At 50.2% G+C, this 15,579-nt stretch overlaps 1 protein-coding gene across 1 annotated transcript in view; it reads left to right on the top strand.

Moving 5' to 3' along the window:
- The window catches only part of CRACR2A (calcium release activated channel regulator 2A), a 113,862-nt gene that overhangs the window by 84,691 nt on the left and 13,592 nt on the right, over positions 1-15,579 (top strand). Inside the window, exons 12-16 of the mRNA XM_064591684.1 lie at positions 426-532; positions 5,258-5,576; positions 9,254-9,386; positions 14,616-14,697; positions 14,810-14,924. Coding sequence (XP_064447754.1) covers positions 426-532; positions 5,258-5,576; positions 9,254-9,386; positions 14,616-14,697; positions 14,810-14,924 — 756 coding nt within the window. The remainder of the gene's footprint in view (positions 1-425; positions 533-5,257; positions 5,577-9,253; positions 9,387-14,615; positions 14,698-14,809; positions 14,925-15,579) is intronic.

Here is a 15,579-nt window from a genome sequence, read left to right on the forward strand (position 1 = left end):
AGGGCTGGTCCCTTTCTCATTTCTGGGGCTTTGGAAATAAAGACGAGTTGGAGACACACAGATGAGTGTGATTTAAAGATGCACAGTCTTTTCTGCCCATTCATACCTTCCTATGCCTTCCACATAATCTCTTGTCATCTTGCAAATTGCTAGTACTGCTGTGAAGGGTAACAAGGTGGACCCCAAGCTCTAAACTGTGTATTGATTTGTTCTATTAGATTGTTGGGCAGGGGATGGAGGGATCCTGATGAGAAACAATAGCAAAAGGAAAGAGTAAGAGAATGCTAACAGGGAGACCAGAACATTGCTTACTTCAGAATTTGGTTTAGAGCCTGACCTTTGAGTTGGGAAAGTGGAGCCCTTTCTGCTCAAACATTGGGACAAATCAGCAGGTGTGGATCTGAGGGCATTTTGTGTTTCTACAGAAAGATAAGGCAGCCAAGGCAAACACAGCTGCTTCCAAGGCGAACTGGAAACAGAGATCTGGCTCTGTGATAGGCAAATACTTGGACAGCAGAGGGATTCTTAGGAGGTAAGTCATCCCTGATTTCTTCATTCATTATGTGTTCCTTTGTCTTGTACCCATCGGCTCTCAAGAAGTGGCCCCGGGTGGGGAAGCCCAGAGTCATTTGCACTCACTCCCCTTGAATCTTGGAGGACACGTTCCTTTCTGTTCTGACATCCAAGTGGGAGGGGGACTGTGCAGGGCAGGTCCCTGGGACAGGACATGGTCTTCTAGTGTGTGTCTGCAGATAGGAACTGAAGAGGTGCTGTAGATCAGCAGAGGAGAGACAGAGAGAGGGGATGAAAAGGGTCAAAGGAGAGAGGTGGAGCGTGACTGGAAGATACTCTCTGTTGGGCAGAATGGATGCACCTGGTTTTTCAGGGACATGACTGTTTGGGCTCTGAAGGGTAATTGAAGTGTGGGATGGCGTCTCCAATAATTGAGCTGCTTTACAAACAGGAATGGGGCCTGTGCTTGACAGATTTCTCTCAGTGCTTCACATTTAATTACCTCAAAGATAACATTTTTTTTTGTTTCGATTAGACAGCACAGTAATCGAATTTGAGTCCCCAGAGGAGTGGCTCATCGCCCATTGAAAGAGACAAGCCAGTCCTCCACCTTCTTTTCTTTTTTGGCATGTGTCCCATCCACATAGATGGCCACAGAAAGGTAAAGGCAACCAGACCCCTAAGAATCAAAGCCAGGGAGAAAGTGCATGAATTTGCTCATCCAGGAGACCCTGAGGACAGCAAGCATGAAATACACAATACAAAAAAGGGAAGTGACTCTGGAGATGTTGATGAGCTCATTGGTCAAGTCTTTGGACCCAATCATCCTGAACTCTTTCTCTAAATAGCTCAACAGAGGGGCACCTGGGTGGCTCAGTTTGTTGAGCATCCGACTCTTGATTTCAGTTTAGGTCATGATCTTGGGGTCCTGAGATCGAGCCCCGTGTCAGGTCCCACACTCAGCACAGTGTCTGCTTGTCCGTCTCACTCAGCTCTTCCCCCTGCTTTCTCTCTCTTTCTCTTTCTCAAATAAATAAATAAATAAATAAATAAATAAATAAATAAATAAAATCTTAAAAAAAAAAATAAATAGCTCAACAGAGGGATACAATTTGGGATCCAAGTTTCTGCAATAATAGTTGGCCTGTTGGTTGCTCAGCACTGAATATATTCATTCAACAAACATTCACTGATTGCTTAATCTGTACCAGACATTCTTTTGAGTTCTGTGATGTCTCCAAAAATAAATTAAACACGAGTCCATTGTTGAGTGCCTACTATGTGCAAGATATTTTGCTATGTGCTAGGTATACAGTGGTGAGCAAAAGAGACCCTTTCGTAGAGCTTAGGGTGGAGGAAAGGAAACAGACAATAAGCAGGTAAGTAACAAATCGCACACCCTGAATTCCAGGACAGGCTTTGGCAGAAGCCACTGCTCTCTGCTGCTCGTATGTAGCCTTTGATGGCAAAACCAAAAATAAATTTAGTCGTGCTAAGCTGAGGATTTTAGAGGATGTCAACAATGCTTGAGTATTTCCCAAATCAAAAGTTTTTCCAAGAAATACTTCATTTTAGGGCTGTTTCAGTGGCCATTTCTTTTTTCTGGTTGCAAGGCCTTTCAAGAAACATGCTGTGTATGTATGTGCACACTTGTTTGCATGGGCACGCACACATGCACTCACGTTTGTAAGCAGAGTGAAAGTGGATGGAATACTAATTGTGTTCCAAAGTGGATAAGCAGTCCGTAGGCTTGTTAGACTGTAGAAGAAATTTGTTGGAAGGAAGACAGTCAGCTTCTATTCAAAACTATGATTTTATAAATAAGTGGGAAGGTCCCTGAATTGCTACAGAATTCTTTATTTTGTATCAAGGGACCCAAATTAAGTCACCATTTTTGTGAGCACTCTATCTTAATTTATCTTTCGGAGTTACACCTAACTTCAGAACAATAATACATGCAGTTTTTTTTTTCCTTTCCCTTCCTATTATTGGTCCTTAGGAAGAATAAATAGTATAAGCCTGGGGGCACAATGAAGGGAGCTTCACTGTTCTGCATATTCTGTGACCTTCGCCTACCTTCTTTCTCCTTTGGCCCTGTCACCTCCTCACCTAATTTGCATTCCATTCTCCTTTCTAATCCTTGCATGTGTGTGTGCATGTGTGTTTCATTTTGGGACTCAAGGTTCTCCCTGTCAGACTTCCATTTAAAACCCTTCTCGGCTTTAATTGTTCCCAGAGATCTGAACTCGTGTGCAGGAAGGGTCTATGAGGTCTTTGCTCGAAAACCTTCTGAGAATACATTGGCTCACGTCTGGTTGCCCAGTTCCCTCCACCTCCTTCTGCTTTTCTTTGTTCTTGATGCTCAGATGCTTCTGGAAGCAAATATACACATAGGCCTCTGAGGCCACTTACTCCTGACGCTGACTGGCAGGGATATTGAAAGAGAAAGAGAAAGGTAGGAAAGGCAGGTAGAGGTGCCCTGCCTGGCTTCCTTGCAACCCCAAGCCCATCCACAAATGGGCAGCTGCTTCTGAGCCAGTGGTGGGGCTCCTCCCAGAGCAGCAGTCCCCCCTCACTCACTTTGCTGAGGGCTGTTTTGTAAACGCATCTGTTTTTATGCTTTTGTCTTATTAGGGAGGTAGGCAGGACACATTGTATGGTGAGGAAATTGAAGGCTGGAAGAGTTGAAGTGTTTTCCCTGGTGGCACAGTCAGTAAGGGGCTGGTATTGTGACCACAGCCAAGGCCACCTGATTGTTAATTGAAAATGCTTTATTTCCAGATCTTTTATGCTCCTTTCTTCACATCCTTTATTCTTCCTTTTTGGCGTTTCTCATAGCTTGTTGAAGTGTATTTAGTTGTGCCATTACTGCTTCAGCCCCCCACTAAGCTGAGCATGCCATGAGGAGGGGCTGTGTCCATCTGTGCATGACTGTGTCGTTAGCTAAATACCTGGTGGTAATCATCACCACCATCTTCCTCATCTTCATCATCACCATCATCATCACACCACCTTCATCATCATCATACCACTACCATCATCGTCATCACACCACCTCCATCATCATCATCACACCACCTCCATCATCACCACCACCTCCATCATCATCACACCACCTCCATCATCATCATACCACCTCCATCATTATCATCACACCATCTCCATCATCATCATACCACCTCCATCATTATCATCACACCATCTCCATCATCATCACACCACCTTCATCATTATCACACCACCTCCATCATCATCACCACCACCTCCATCATCATCATCACACCACCTCCATCATCATCATCACACCACCTCCATCATCATCATCACCACCACCTCCATCATCGTCATCACACCACCTCCATCATCGTCATCACACCACCTCCATCATCATCACACCACCTCCATCATCATCACACCACCTCCATCATCATCATACCACCTCCATCATCATCATCACACCATCTCCATCATCATCACACCACCTTCATCATTATCACACCACCTCCATCATCATCATCACCACCACCTCCATCATCATCATCACACCACCTCCATCATCATCATCACACCACCTCCATCATCATCATCACCACCACCTCCATCATCATCATCACACCACCTTCATCATCACCACCATCTCCATCATCATCACACCACCTCCATCATCATCATACCACCTTCATCATCATCATCACACTATCTCCATCATCATCACACCACCTTCATCATTATCACACCACCTCCATCATCATCACCACCACCTCCATCATCATCATCACACCATCTCCATCATCATCACCACCACCTCCATCATCATCATCACCACCACCTCCGTCATCATCATCACACCACCTCCATCATCACCACCACCTCCATCATCATCACCACCACCTCCATCATCATCACACAACCTCCATCATCATCATCACACCACCTCCATCATCATCATCACCACCACCTCCATCATCATCATCACCACCACCACCTCCATCATCATCACCACCATTGCCATTATCAACATCATCATCATCTCCATTATCAACATCACCACCTCCATCATCATCACCACCACCTTCCTCATCATCAGCACCACCTCCATCATCATCACACCACCTCCATCATCATCATCATCACACCACCTCCATCATCATCATCATCACACCACCTCCATCATCATCATCACACCACCTTCATCATCGTCGTCATCACCACCTCCATCATCATCATCACACCACCTCCACCATCATCATCACCACCACCTCCATCATCATCACACCACCTCCATCATCGTCATCACACCACCTCCATCATCATCACCACCATCTCCATTATTAACATCACCACCTCCGTCATCATCACCAGCTCCATCATCATCACCATCTCCATTATCAACATCACCACCTCCATCATCAACATCACCACCTCCATCATCATCACCACCACCTTCATCATCATCAGCACCATCTCCATCATCATCACCACCACCTTCATCATTATCATCACCACCACCTTATCACCTTCATATTAATTAAGCACTTACAGAAGTGTGTTGGGTGACTGAGCTAGAGAATGCAGGGTCTGTTTTTTGTTTTTTGTTTTTCCTTTCTTGGAGCTCTCTGCCCCCAAGCTGTGATGCTCTTCAGTTAGTTGTTTGTCACAGAGCTATCAGGCATCTCTCCAGTTTCCATATTAATATATTGTATGATATTCTCCCCATCTCTTTTTCTTCCCTACCCCGAAATAGCCAGTCAGAGGAGGAAGAAGATGTGTTTGTCCTCCCACGGAGGAGAAGCTCCCTAGGCCTGAGTGGATATCCCCTTCCAGAAGAGGAGCCAGGGGCTGAAGGTCCACTCCCCCGGGTACTCCGCAGAATCATCTCCATTGAAGAAGACCCCCTGCCCCAGCTCCTGGATGGCAGCTTTGAGCAGCCATTGAGCAAATGCCCAGAAGAGGAGGAGGTTGCCCAGCAGAGGGTGGAAGGACAAAGCCAGCAGGCCAGACCCTTGGAACCCATGCCTGCATCTCCCCGAGGACAGCCTGTTGGAAAAGAAGACTTGTCTAAGGTAAGGACACATCCTATGTTGGTTTGTAGATGTCACTTTTATACCTGTCCCTTGCATTTGAACCCAAGAGCCCCAAAGGCAGCTCAGGAAGTCAGATGTGGCTGGTCTCACGAATCACCCTATTTGTGTCCTTCAGATACCAGCTTGCCCTTTTGAACTGAGTGTCACTAGGGAGGCTCGGGGGTCCTGGAAAATTCTCTTTATAACTTCTGTGGTTTGTCCCTATGTTCTCTTTTCTGATTCAGATTCAAAAGCATTTAAAAAGTGGCTACTTTAGACAGACATCTTGTTTGGCTTTTAGCATAAGCTATCACATACTTTTAAAATTGCACGTCTTCTCTTATATTTTGTAACTGTTCTCAGCAAGGCCAATCATTGCTTTGTAAAGTTTGTGTAATCATCCCAGTCGGCTAATCATCCTTTCATTCCCAAATGCCCTGCCTAGTCCTCCCTTCAGGGTGCTTCTCCTCTCCCTCACCCCTCCTGCACTCCCAAGCAGGGCTTCCTGCTCAATGCTGCAGGAAAAGGAGGCCATAGTAACCATCTTCCTCTGGTACGTGGTGATGATGTTCCTCACCTTGTTTGTGACCCACGCCCAGAAATAGACTCCTCCAGCACTTCACCTCCCACTGGACCTTGTGAAAGGCTACAGAAATGCCCATGACAGTGTGAAAGAGACTCCTCCCTATACACTGGGGCGGCCCTGTAGGACTGAGCCCTTCCTTGACACTTGAGCATTTCCAAATGGCCGTATTAGCATGTGTGCCAGAAAAGCTTTCCGACCACTGCAGGGACTCCTTGGCATCGGTTGTCATTCCTGGGCCTGGGTTAAGATGCCTCATGTCCCTTCTCCGAAGGGCCCTGGGCCAGCAGGCGAGTGAGAGCTGGATGGCACCAGTGGTGGATAGCGACCCCTCCCTCCTCCATGCCCTTCCACACCCCCTTCAGCACAGACCTGCACCTGCGGGCAGGGGGCACACTGGGGTTTTAAATACCCATGCTCTGCTCCCAAATGTAAAAGTATCAAGAGGTCAGTAGGAGATGGGGTAAAGGGAGGAATGAAGCATCCAGGTGTGCTGGCCCATGTGAGCTGATGGGGTGCGTCAGCAGTGTCTTCTCCCCTGTGGCAGATGGGGAAGTAGAGGCCCGGAGGGGCTAGACCTGGTCTGGCCCCCCAGGGACTTGAGCCCGGCCTGCTCGCCGTGTGCTCTCACGTGGGTGCTAACTCCACCACGTGTGCTACCGAGTAGCCTGGGACAGAAGCTGCTGCAGACAGGAAGTGGGCTCTCGGAGAATCATGGGGAAGCTTTACCAGAGGGTCTGCCCTTTGGAAGAGTGCTGAGAGGCAGGCCCTCCTACGCAAGGCTGCTGAGGCATCAATCCATCCAGCCTTTCTGGAAAGTAGTCTGATAACAAGAATCAAGAATTTAGAAATTCCACATCCTTTGAACCAGCACTTCTACTCCTAGCAATCCTTCCTAATAACCAAGTTCAGACAAAGATTTAACTCAGAAATGGTTATGTATATTAGCAAACACTTGAAAACATTCAATAGAATATTATAGCACTATTAAAAATCACATTTTCAAGGGGCGCCTGGGTGGCTCCGTCAGTTGAGCTTCTGCTTTCAGCTCAGGTCATGATCCCATGGTCCTGGGATTGAGCCCCATGTCCAGCTCCATGCTCAGCAGGTGGTCGGCTTGTTCCTCTCCCTCTGCCCCTCCCCCCGATCGTGCTCGCGTGTGTGCAGGCACACTCTCTCTAATAAAGAAATAAAATCTAAAAAAAAATCACATTTTCAAGAAACTTTAGTGACTTGGAGAAATACTTATAATTTAATAATATATGAGAAAGAATAAAACTGTTTATAATATTCCAGATCTCTTTAAATAAAACATGTATTCATTCATCTACATAGAAAAAAGCCTAGAAGACATGCATCAAAATATGACCACTTCTGGTTGGCAAGGTAGATTATGAATAATTATTATTTTCTTCTCTACTTTTCTCTTTTTCCTAATTTTAAAAATTAGCATGTATTACTTTTATTTTTTTAAAGCTTAATTAAAAAAAAAAAAAGTGGCAGGACAGAGAATGAGAACAGATCTTACTCCAGCCCCCTCCCTGCAATCTGGCTGACACACTGTGGATTGTCCCCCAGAGGGAACACAGGTTATATGAGTGAACATGAGTCGGGGTTCGCTGCACCTGTGAGGTGGGGCCTGCCCAGAGCTGGACCATCAGTGTGTTGATCTTTGGCCTGCAAAAAAACCCCTGCTCTTCCTAGAACAGGGCCAGGACTGCCTCAGCAGCCAGAACCGTCTTCTCCTGCTCTGGGTTTCTTATTGCCCACCTGGAGACATGCCTAGGGATACACGGATTGCCGCACTGAGCTTTAGTCGCAAACAAATGACAGCTGGAGGCAGAGGCTGAGCAGGGACCAGCAGTCAATGCCCTTATGCATTATAAAAATAAAGAAAATGGGGCAGAGGGCATAGTTTATGAGTACGGGTTTTTTAAGTTTAGTCTAAACTCCTGTAATTGACCTTGAATTCCCTCCTAAGTACTGCATGGAATTGATTTCTCCCCAAAAGGCTGTTGATGGCTTTTCTCTGAGACTCAAGTACTGCTAATATCTGCTGCCACTCCATTATAGTATTTGCTCAGTGAGAGGAGCTAATTCCCCCAAATCCGCTTCTAAATAGATTCAAAAGAGCTTCCTTGTTTGGCCAGGCAGGGCTGGGCTGGGCCTGGAGGCAGGATTTGGCCGAGCAAACAAGCAGCTCATGGGAAGGAATGATCGTGCAGCCGAGAGGCAGCTCCTTACTCGGCTGCCCTGGCTGTCCTTGAGCATGTTCATCCCCCACTGGGCTTTAGGGTCCCAGACTAACTCAGGGGCAGATCTGTTCCCAGTCCGTGCGGGCTGGGCCAAGAAGAAGGAGCGCACGGGTGGGTGGTTGACTCTGGAAAGCTCTGCCCAGTGGTCTGGCCGGGCCGATTTCCCAACCTACTGAGTGGAGCCCGTTTCCCAGGCAGATGGGGTCCTAACCGGAAGCTGATGAGACGGAAGGATGAGCACTGTGCAGGGAGGCAAGTAAGAGCGTCCTCCATTCAGTCCAGGCTTTCAGTGCTAGGGCAGACATAAAGGCCCCCTCGCCCACCCTGGGCCTTCTCTGCCCCTGTGATATACCTATGCCTTCTTCCATCTCTCCTTGCCCCTGCAAACATCCCACCCGTCCTTCCCCCGGACAGAGAATCTCTGCCTCCTCTTTAAGCCCCGGCTCACGGTGTCCTCCCCTGTGGACCCTGGACTCCCCGTCCATGCTCCCGGAGCACCTGGAAGCATGTGTTGTAATTATTTGTTTATACGGCTGCCTCTTCCGTCCTTGGCCAGCTGGGCCTGCCTCCTCGTCCCTGTGTCTTCTGCCCACGGTCACAGCACAGTAGGCAGACAACAAATGGTTGAATGAGTGTCTCTCTTCCCTCCTGCTGATGCTAGAAGGAGCCCTTATGCCCAGAGCCCAAAGCTACTTGCATCCCGGACTGGAGTGCCCCCCCTTGTGCTGGTCTGGAGGCCAGGTCCCCACCTTCACCTGGACCCTGTAGGGACTGGTCGAAGGACAGGTTGTAGCAGGAGGAGGGGCCAGTGGCCATGCCAGTCTGTCTGCCGTCCACAGGAGGAAGCCCCTCCCTCCAGCCCAGACCGGCTCTTCAAAATCGTGCTAGTGGGCAACTCCGCTGTGGGGAAGACTTCCTTCCTGAGGAGGTTCTGTGAGGAGCGGTTTGCCCCTGGCTTGGCAGCCACTGTGGGTGAGTTCTCGGGGGCCCCCCCTCTGGGGAGGGTAGGGAGTGAGAAGTGGGCCCAGGAAGGGACTGGGGGCCCGGTGGGAGTGGCCGTGGGGCCTGGCTGGTAGGGGGCCCTGCCGGTTTATTCCCCAGTGAGGCCAAAGGAGCAAGGTCAAGTCCCCCTCCTGCACAGTGCCAGCCACGAAGCTCGTTCCACTGAACGCTTCCTTTGTCCAGCCCGAGGGGAGCTGCAGCTGACAAAGGTGGGCTTTGGGCCCCATGTTTCCCTCTGAGCCCGTCTCTTTTTTATTGTTTTTTCTCCATTTTCAGCAGGGCCCTGAGTCTTCAGGCTCCTCCTGAGGTGTGCACCCCAACACTGCAACCCCTGCCTCCCCCACGGGCCAGCAGCTTCCTGCCCTGCCCCTCCCCGTGTGTGTGCGCGTGCATGCATGTGCGTGCGTGTGTGTGTGTGTGTGTGTGTGTAGAGGGTGCGGTGGAGGACAGCGCTCTGGGTGACTCCTTTTACCATCACATCTTACCCGTTCTGCATCCCAGGCCTGCTGGGGGACAGCTGGATTTCATCGTGGAAGCTCATTAGGCTCAGCTATTAATGGATGATCATGGCTTAATGTGTTCCCACACTCGAGTAATATTTTATTCAGAGAGAGGCCTTTGTTCCCTTCACCCAAAGTTGCTCATTGCATTGGAAGATGTGGCAAGACCCAAGGGCATATTGACCTTTTAGCTTCTACCTTTTGCTTGAATCACTCAAGCACAAAATAAATCCCCTGAGAGACTGCTATGTACCCTTCAGCCGTAGTGATAAGGCAGCTGTATTTGAAAATATATTGATGTGATCTGCATATTTACCATGGGCTTTTGTATTCATCATTTCAATCTATCTTTGCACAACCCTGGGGGAAAGTACTCTTACCAGCCCAGTAGAAACCGAGGCCCAGAGAGGTTAAGAGGCTTATCCACATTCCCTCAGCTGGTTTAGTGCTGATATTGGCCCCTCACATGCCCCTTCTATACCATTCCACATACTGAGTTGTGTGTGCTCAGCACCCAGCAAGGGGTGAGGACACTTGCCCACCCTACGAGGTGGGCACGGATTGGTACAGGCAGGGGAGGCTGCTGAGGTTCAGAGGGACATCAGGAGTCCTAGATCTTCATCTCAGCTCTGCCACTCATCAGCTGTGTGACCTTAGGAGGACATGTTCCCCCTGGGGCTTCAAGTTTCTCCTCCTGGAGGATTTGAACCAGGTCACCCAAGATGGTTTCCAAGCCTGGTTCTCTGTCCAGACCATTTTTGACCTTCAGCTATCTGACAAGCTGGCTCTATAAGACAAACTTTCCCTGCTCCAGAACCCTGCCTGGGGAGGTTCCGTATTCTTCCCCTTCCTTCCAAATTTGCTCCTGCAGATGGGTCTCTTCCCACATGCTTCAGGCATCCCATTCTTACTGTTGGGTCTTTTCCTATGCTGTTATCATCTGGAACATTCTCCTGTCCCCTCCCTTCTGTCTCATTCCACCCAAAGACTGAGAGCATCCCCAGATGAAGAATCAGGTCCCTGACAGGAAGAAGGGCAGAGCTTGTGACCCAAGCCTGGAGAAGCCTGGCCTCGCTGGCCTTGTGTGAGCCCAGTGTCCTGCAGGAAGCAACGGCTGCAGGAGGAGGACTCACCTTCCCAGGGACGTTCCGTGGGGTAGGCCCCCCCACAAGTCAGGGCTTCAGCACAGGTTCGTGGGAGACGGGGGTGCATGCCAGGCCCTCGGCCCTCAGAGGCACCCCTCTCAGCAAGGTGCACAGTGTGTCAATGAAATCCCTGTCAATGAAATCAGGGAATCAGGGGCCGTTTACATTTCCAATTTTTGTGCCCCTGAGCTGGAAGCCTCTGAAAAAGGAAAAATCAGGCTGATTTGCACTTCCCAGGAGACCAATTATGGAAACACCTATAATTTAGGAAGGGAAAAATATCAAAGCTTCCAAATCAGGAATGCCCTTCATCATACTGCGCAGAACATGCTGGAACAGCAGCTGAAATTAGTCTCCCTGCCACACAACGTGCGTTGTTCTGGTACACATGTCAGTAACAGATGTCACACCAGCCGCCAGAAAGATGCTCCCTTTAAAGAGACAGAAAAGCCACCGAATCCTGCTCTGGCCCTAGAGCCCCTCAGGGGCTTTGGACCCTCAGCCCCCCTAGCCTGGGGCTCGGGCCACCCGCCACCTGCTAAGGGCAGCAACACCACTGGCAGCACCACAGCCCTAACAGAGACTCGGAGGTTCCCTAAATCGTACCACCACCACCAAAGGGGACTTCAGGTCTCCCACTCCCTCATATGGATGTGATCCATCCTGGACTCTTGGCTTGTGCACAATGTAAATGCTACAATACAACAGCGTGACTTGGGGGCCCTGCCCACGCCTCCTTAGGACCAGCTGACTCCTTCAAAGGCAAGGGCTTGAGCCCCGTGGGTGTCCTGGAGATGTCAAGTGATGGTTTCTGTAGAATGTCGGAGCTCATTTTGTACATGACAAGACTGATTAGTAGAAGCTAAAGCTCCCTGGAAACCGGGACTCCGAGGCCTATGCTCCTTCCACTGCCCCACATTGGTTCACATCCCCCTGCCGTAAGTCACAGGCCACCGCCCAAGGTGTTTCTTCCAGAAGTTTTTTCCCAACAGAATGCACTCTGCCCCTTTTGGCCTCCAGTCTGCTTTCTATCCCACTCCGCAACTCTACAGAGAAATCCCTAGAGTTTTTCTCTACGACAACTTTCAGGCCCTCCCCCTCCCAAATCCCCCCTACTCTAAATGATATCTTGAGCCTGTCTTGTCCAGAAGTGAACATCGCCTTTCCTGGAGTCCATCAGCCCAGCTGTATCCCACACCATCCCCTAACAAGACACAACACAATTCTCAGTGCCGGGGACCCCTGACGTTCAGCTGTCATTCAGGAATCAGTTAGGTTGCAAATTGGAGGTCACTGCCATGTGTTTATTGAATGCTACAGCTGAACTTCAAGATTATGAACATCTGACCTATCCCTCTACACCGTCCATCACCCCTCATTTGTAGGTGAGGAGTGAAGACACCCCAAAATGACGTAATATCATCAAGATCGCATAGCTGGTCAGAGGCAGAACTGAGACTGGACATAGCATGGGTTGCCCAGCTCCTGAAATGTTAGAACTGTCTGTGGTCTTAGAAACCAGTTTATTCCAGGCTCTCTGGTCCCACGTCATTGTGTGTTGCCTGCTATGTTGGATTCGGACTCCTTGTGTCTCCTGCCACCGCCCCCAGGCTCTCCCCGTGGGCTTCTCAGTTTCCTGGGCCTGTCTGAGGTTTGCAGAGATGAGTACATCGTGTACCCAGCTGAGACTCTCAGCAAGCTCACCACGGCACAGAACCCATTTTGCCAGTACTCCTGCCCCCTGCAAGACAAGCTCCCTGTCCTCCAGCAAGTACTTAGCCAATGAGAGCAGAACCATGACCGTAGCCAAGACCCAGCCGCCCCAAGCAGCACCACCTGCCCCTCCACCTGCTTGCCTTTCCACTCAGGAGAGGGCTCTGTCCTCAGGGGCTTTGGACCCTCAGCCTGCTTTCAGATCAGGCCCTGAAGGTGTGTCGACCATGGTCGGCTTTCTGCTGAGTTGTTATCACAAAGCAAGCAGCAACTTCAGTCCCCCAGAGCAGAGACTGGGGAAGCCCTTGCACTTTTCGCTAAGAAGAAAACTCACTCCCAGATTCAGCCCAGCCAGTCATAGTCCGTTTTGCTGGGAGCACTGAGCCCTGAGCTCCCTGGGCGAAATGAGGCTGCCAGGTGTCCCTGTGTACAGGGCACTGCTGCAGAAAGAATGAGCCTCAGGGCTGGGCTTGCAACTTGCTGCCCAGCGTGGGCAAGACACCCCGTCACTGGGCATGCGTGTGTGTGCGTGTGTGCATGTGCACGTGTGTGTATGGATGTGCATGCACATGCGTGCCCATGCAGGTGTGCAGATAACAACCCTCACGTGGATGTCACAGGAGCACTGTGATGGTAGAGAGATGGCACAGGAAACCTAGAAATATCAAGCATTCTACCAACTGGACAAATCGCTCTTTTGCTCTTCCAGATGCACCAATGCACTCCCCTCTTGGCCTCACCTGTGAAGCAGAGGGCTTCTAGAGCCCCTGCTGGTCTGACATTCTAGGAGTGGAGGACTCTCCCGCCTTCCTGCCACTCCTGGGCCCCTAGTGCACTAGGGCCTTGCCTGGAGACCGTGGCTGGGATGACCTTTCCGATTTACTGCCTCTCTGTCGTCTCTTTTGTCTCTCTCTGGCCAAGCTTCTGTTGCTGTCCCTTATTGAGCCTCCCATGGCAGTCACATAGGATGTCCCAGCTCCTTCGCCCTGGGCCTTTTTGAAGGTGGCAGGGGATGCCCTCTAGTTCCCAGATCAGACACCATGAGGGGGAAAGACTTTTTGAAAGGTGTTAAACATTTGTGAACATTCTTACATGATGTAGGAAAGAGGAATATGTTCTCAGAGAAACTGCATTGAGGTCCTTTTCTCCGAGGGCCACGGTGGGGTACAGTTCTTGTCCCTCTGGACCAAGACTCTGGGTAGGGTCGAGGCCGCAGAGAGATGATTTTGACTGGCCCAGGGGCTAGGATTAGGAGCTCTAAGCCCATCTCAAGGGTGAATGCTGCTTTTGACTCCCTCCCTTACCCCTTCTCTTCTCTTCTGACCTTCCCTCTACCTGCCACCCCTCCCTCACTTCCCCACATCCTTTGCATTGGCAGATGGAAGTCTGAAAGTATGATCAATCCCCCACCCCACCCCCTGGGGATATTTGAATTTTGTTAGGGGAACTTTGAAAAGGATTTTAGGGAGTAGGGGGAGAAAGAAATAGGAGGACTGTCTCCTCCTCCATTTTTGCAATGAGGGAGTAAATTGGTGAAAAAGAACAATTATCGTTGCCTTGGTATATTGTTTCTACATATGTGATCTCATTTGACCCTTATTATAGAATCCCTAAAGAGGGTGTGGATTACATTACAGTGAGGAACCTACGGTTCAGAGAGTTTAAGTGATTTGATCCACAGCCCACAGCGGCTAAGTGGCAGACACAGGACCAGAACTCAGGCTCCCTGGGGCTGGGGGGAACCTGCACAGGGAAGCTTGTTGCCCCTGGCCTCACATGCTTCAGGACATGTTGGGGGTCGTTTTCTGATCCGGAAGTGATAGGCTCATTCCACCTTGCAGGCATCGACTATCGGGTGAAGATGGTGAGCGTGGACGACTCGTCCGTGGCGCTGCAGCTGTGGGACACGGCGGGGCAGGAGAGGTGAGGAGCACCCCTGGCCAAACCCTGCCTCCTCCACCGGCCACCGAGAGGGCTGTAGGTGCGGGCTGCGGGGGGAGCCATGCAGCCCCTGACGTGTGGTCCTCGGTGGCAGGTATCGCTGCATCACTCAGCAGTTCTTCAGGAAGGCCGATGGTGTCATCGTCATGTACGATGTCACCGCCAGACAGTCATTCCTGTCGGTCCGGCAGTGGCTGAGCAGCGTGGAGGTGAGCTGGTGACCTTCCTAGGAGCGCTGACGCTGACTCCTGCCTCCCCCTTGTCCCTGCCCGTCTCCTGCCCGGCCCTCTGCTCTTCCAAAACCTGATTCAGAGCCCGCCTTCTCCAGGCGTCCATATGGCCATTCACCCAAGCCCAGCCCTCGGTACTGGGGATGAACGAGACTGACACAGTCCCTGCCCTCATGAAGGTGGGGACTTGAAAAACAGATCACACCCATAACTGTGTCATTACAATCGCCATAAGTGCCTCAAGTGAATGGGCTGTATTGGGGGAGGGCTCAGAATGGAGAGAAACTGGTGTTTAAACTGAGGCCCACCCATGTTCTTCCTCCTTTTTGCCGCTCTGTGTTGTTCTGGCTCCCGTGGGCCCAGCTATGCCCAGCCCAGGAGTGGCTCCACACAGTGTCTTGGGGCCTCTGTCACAACCCTTCTCAAGAGGGGAGGTTGATCTACAATGTGAGCGCCCGCGCTCACCCCAAAGTCACCCTGGGCAGGACCCACAGGCAACAGCCCTCTTCTTTGAATTCTGGATTAACTGTAAGACTCAACTCTCTTGATTTATACTTGTAATAAGTTGTTGCGTAAGTGCTTTGTACTTTCTGACCATCTGCATCAGATGCAGCCTTCTCAAGGCCAAGGTCAG

This window comes from Mirounga angustirostris, unplaced genomic scaffold (genome assembly GCF_029215605.1).
Source record: "Mirounga angustirostris isolate CCGP_5_RB_7025 unplaced genomic scaffold, mMirAng1.0.hap1 SCAF_5, whole genome shotgun sequence".
NCBI classification, from domain to species: domain Eukaryota; kingdom Metazoa; phylum Chordata; class Mammalia; order Carnivora; family Phocidae; genus Mirounga; species Mirounga angustirostris.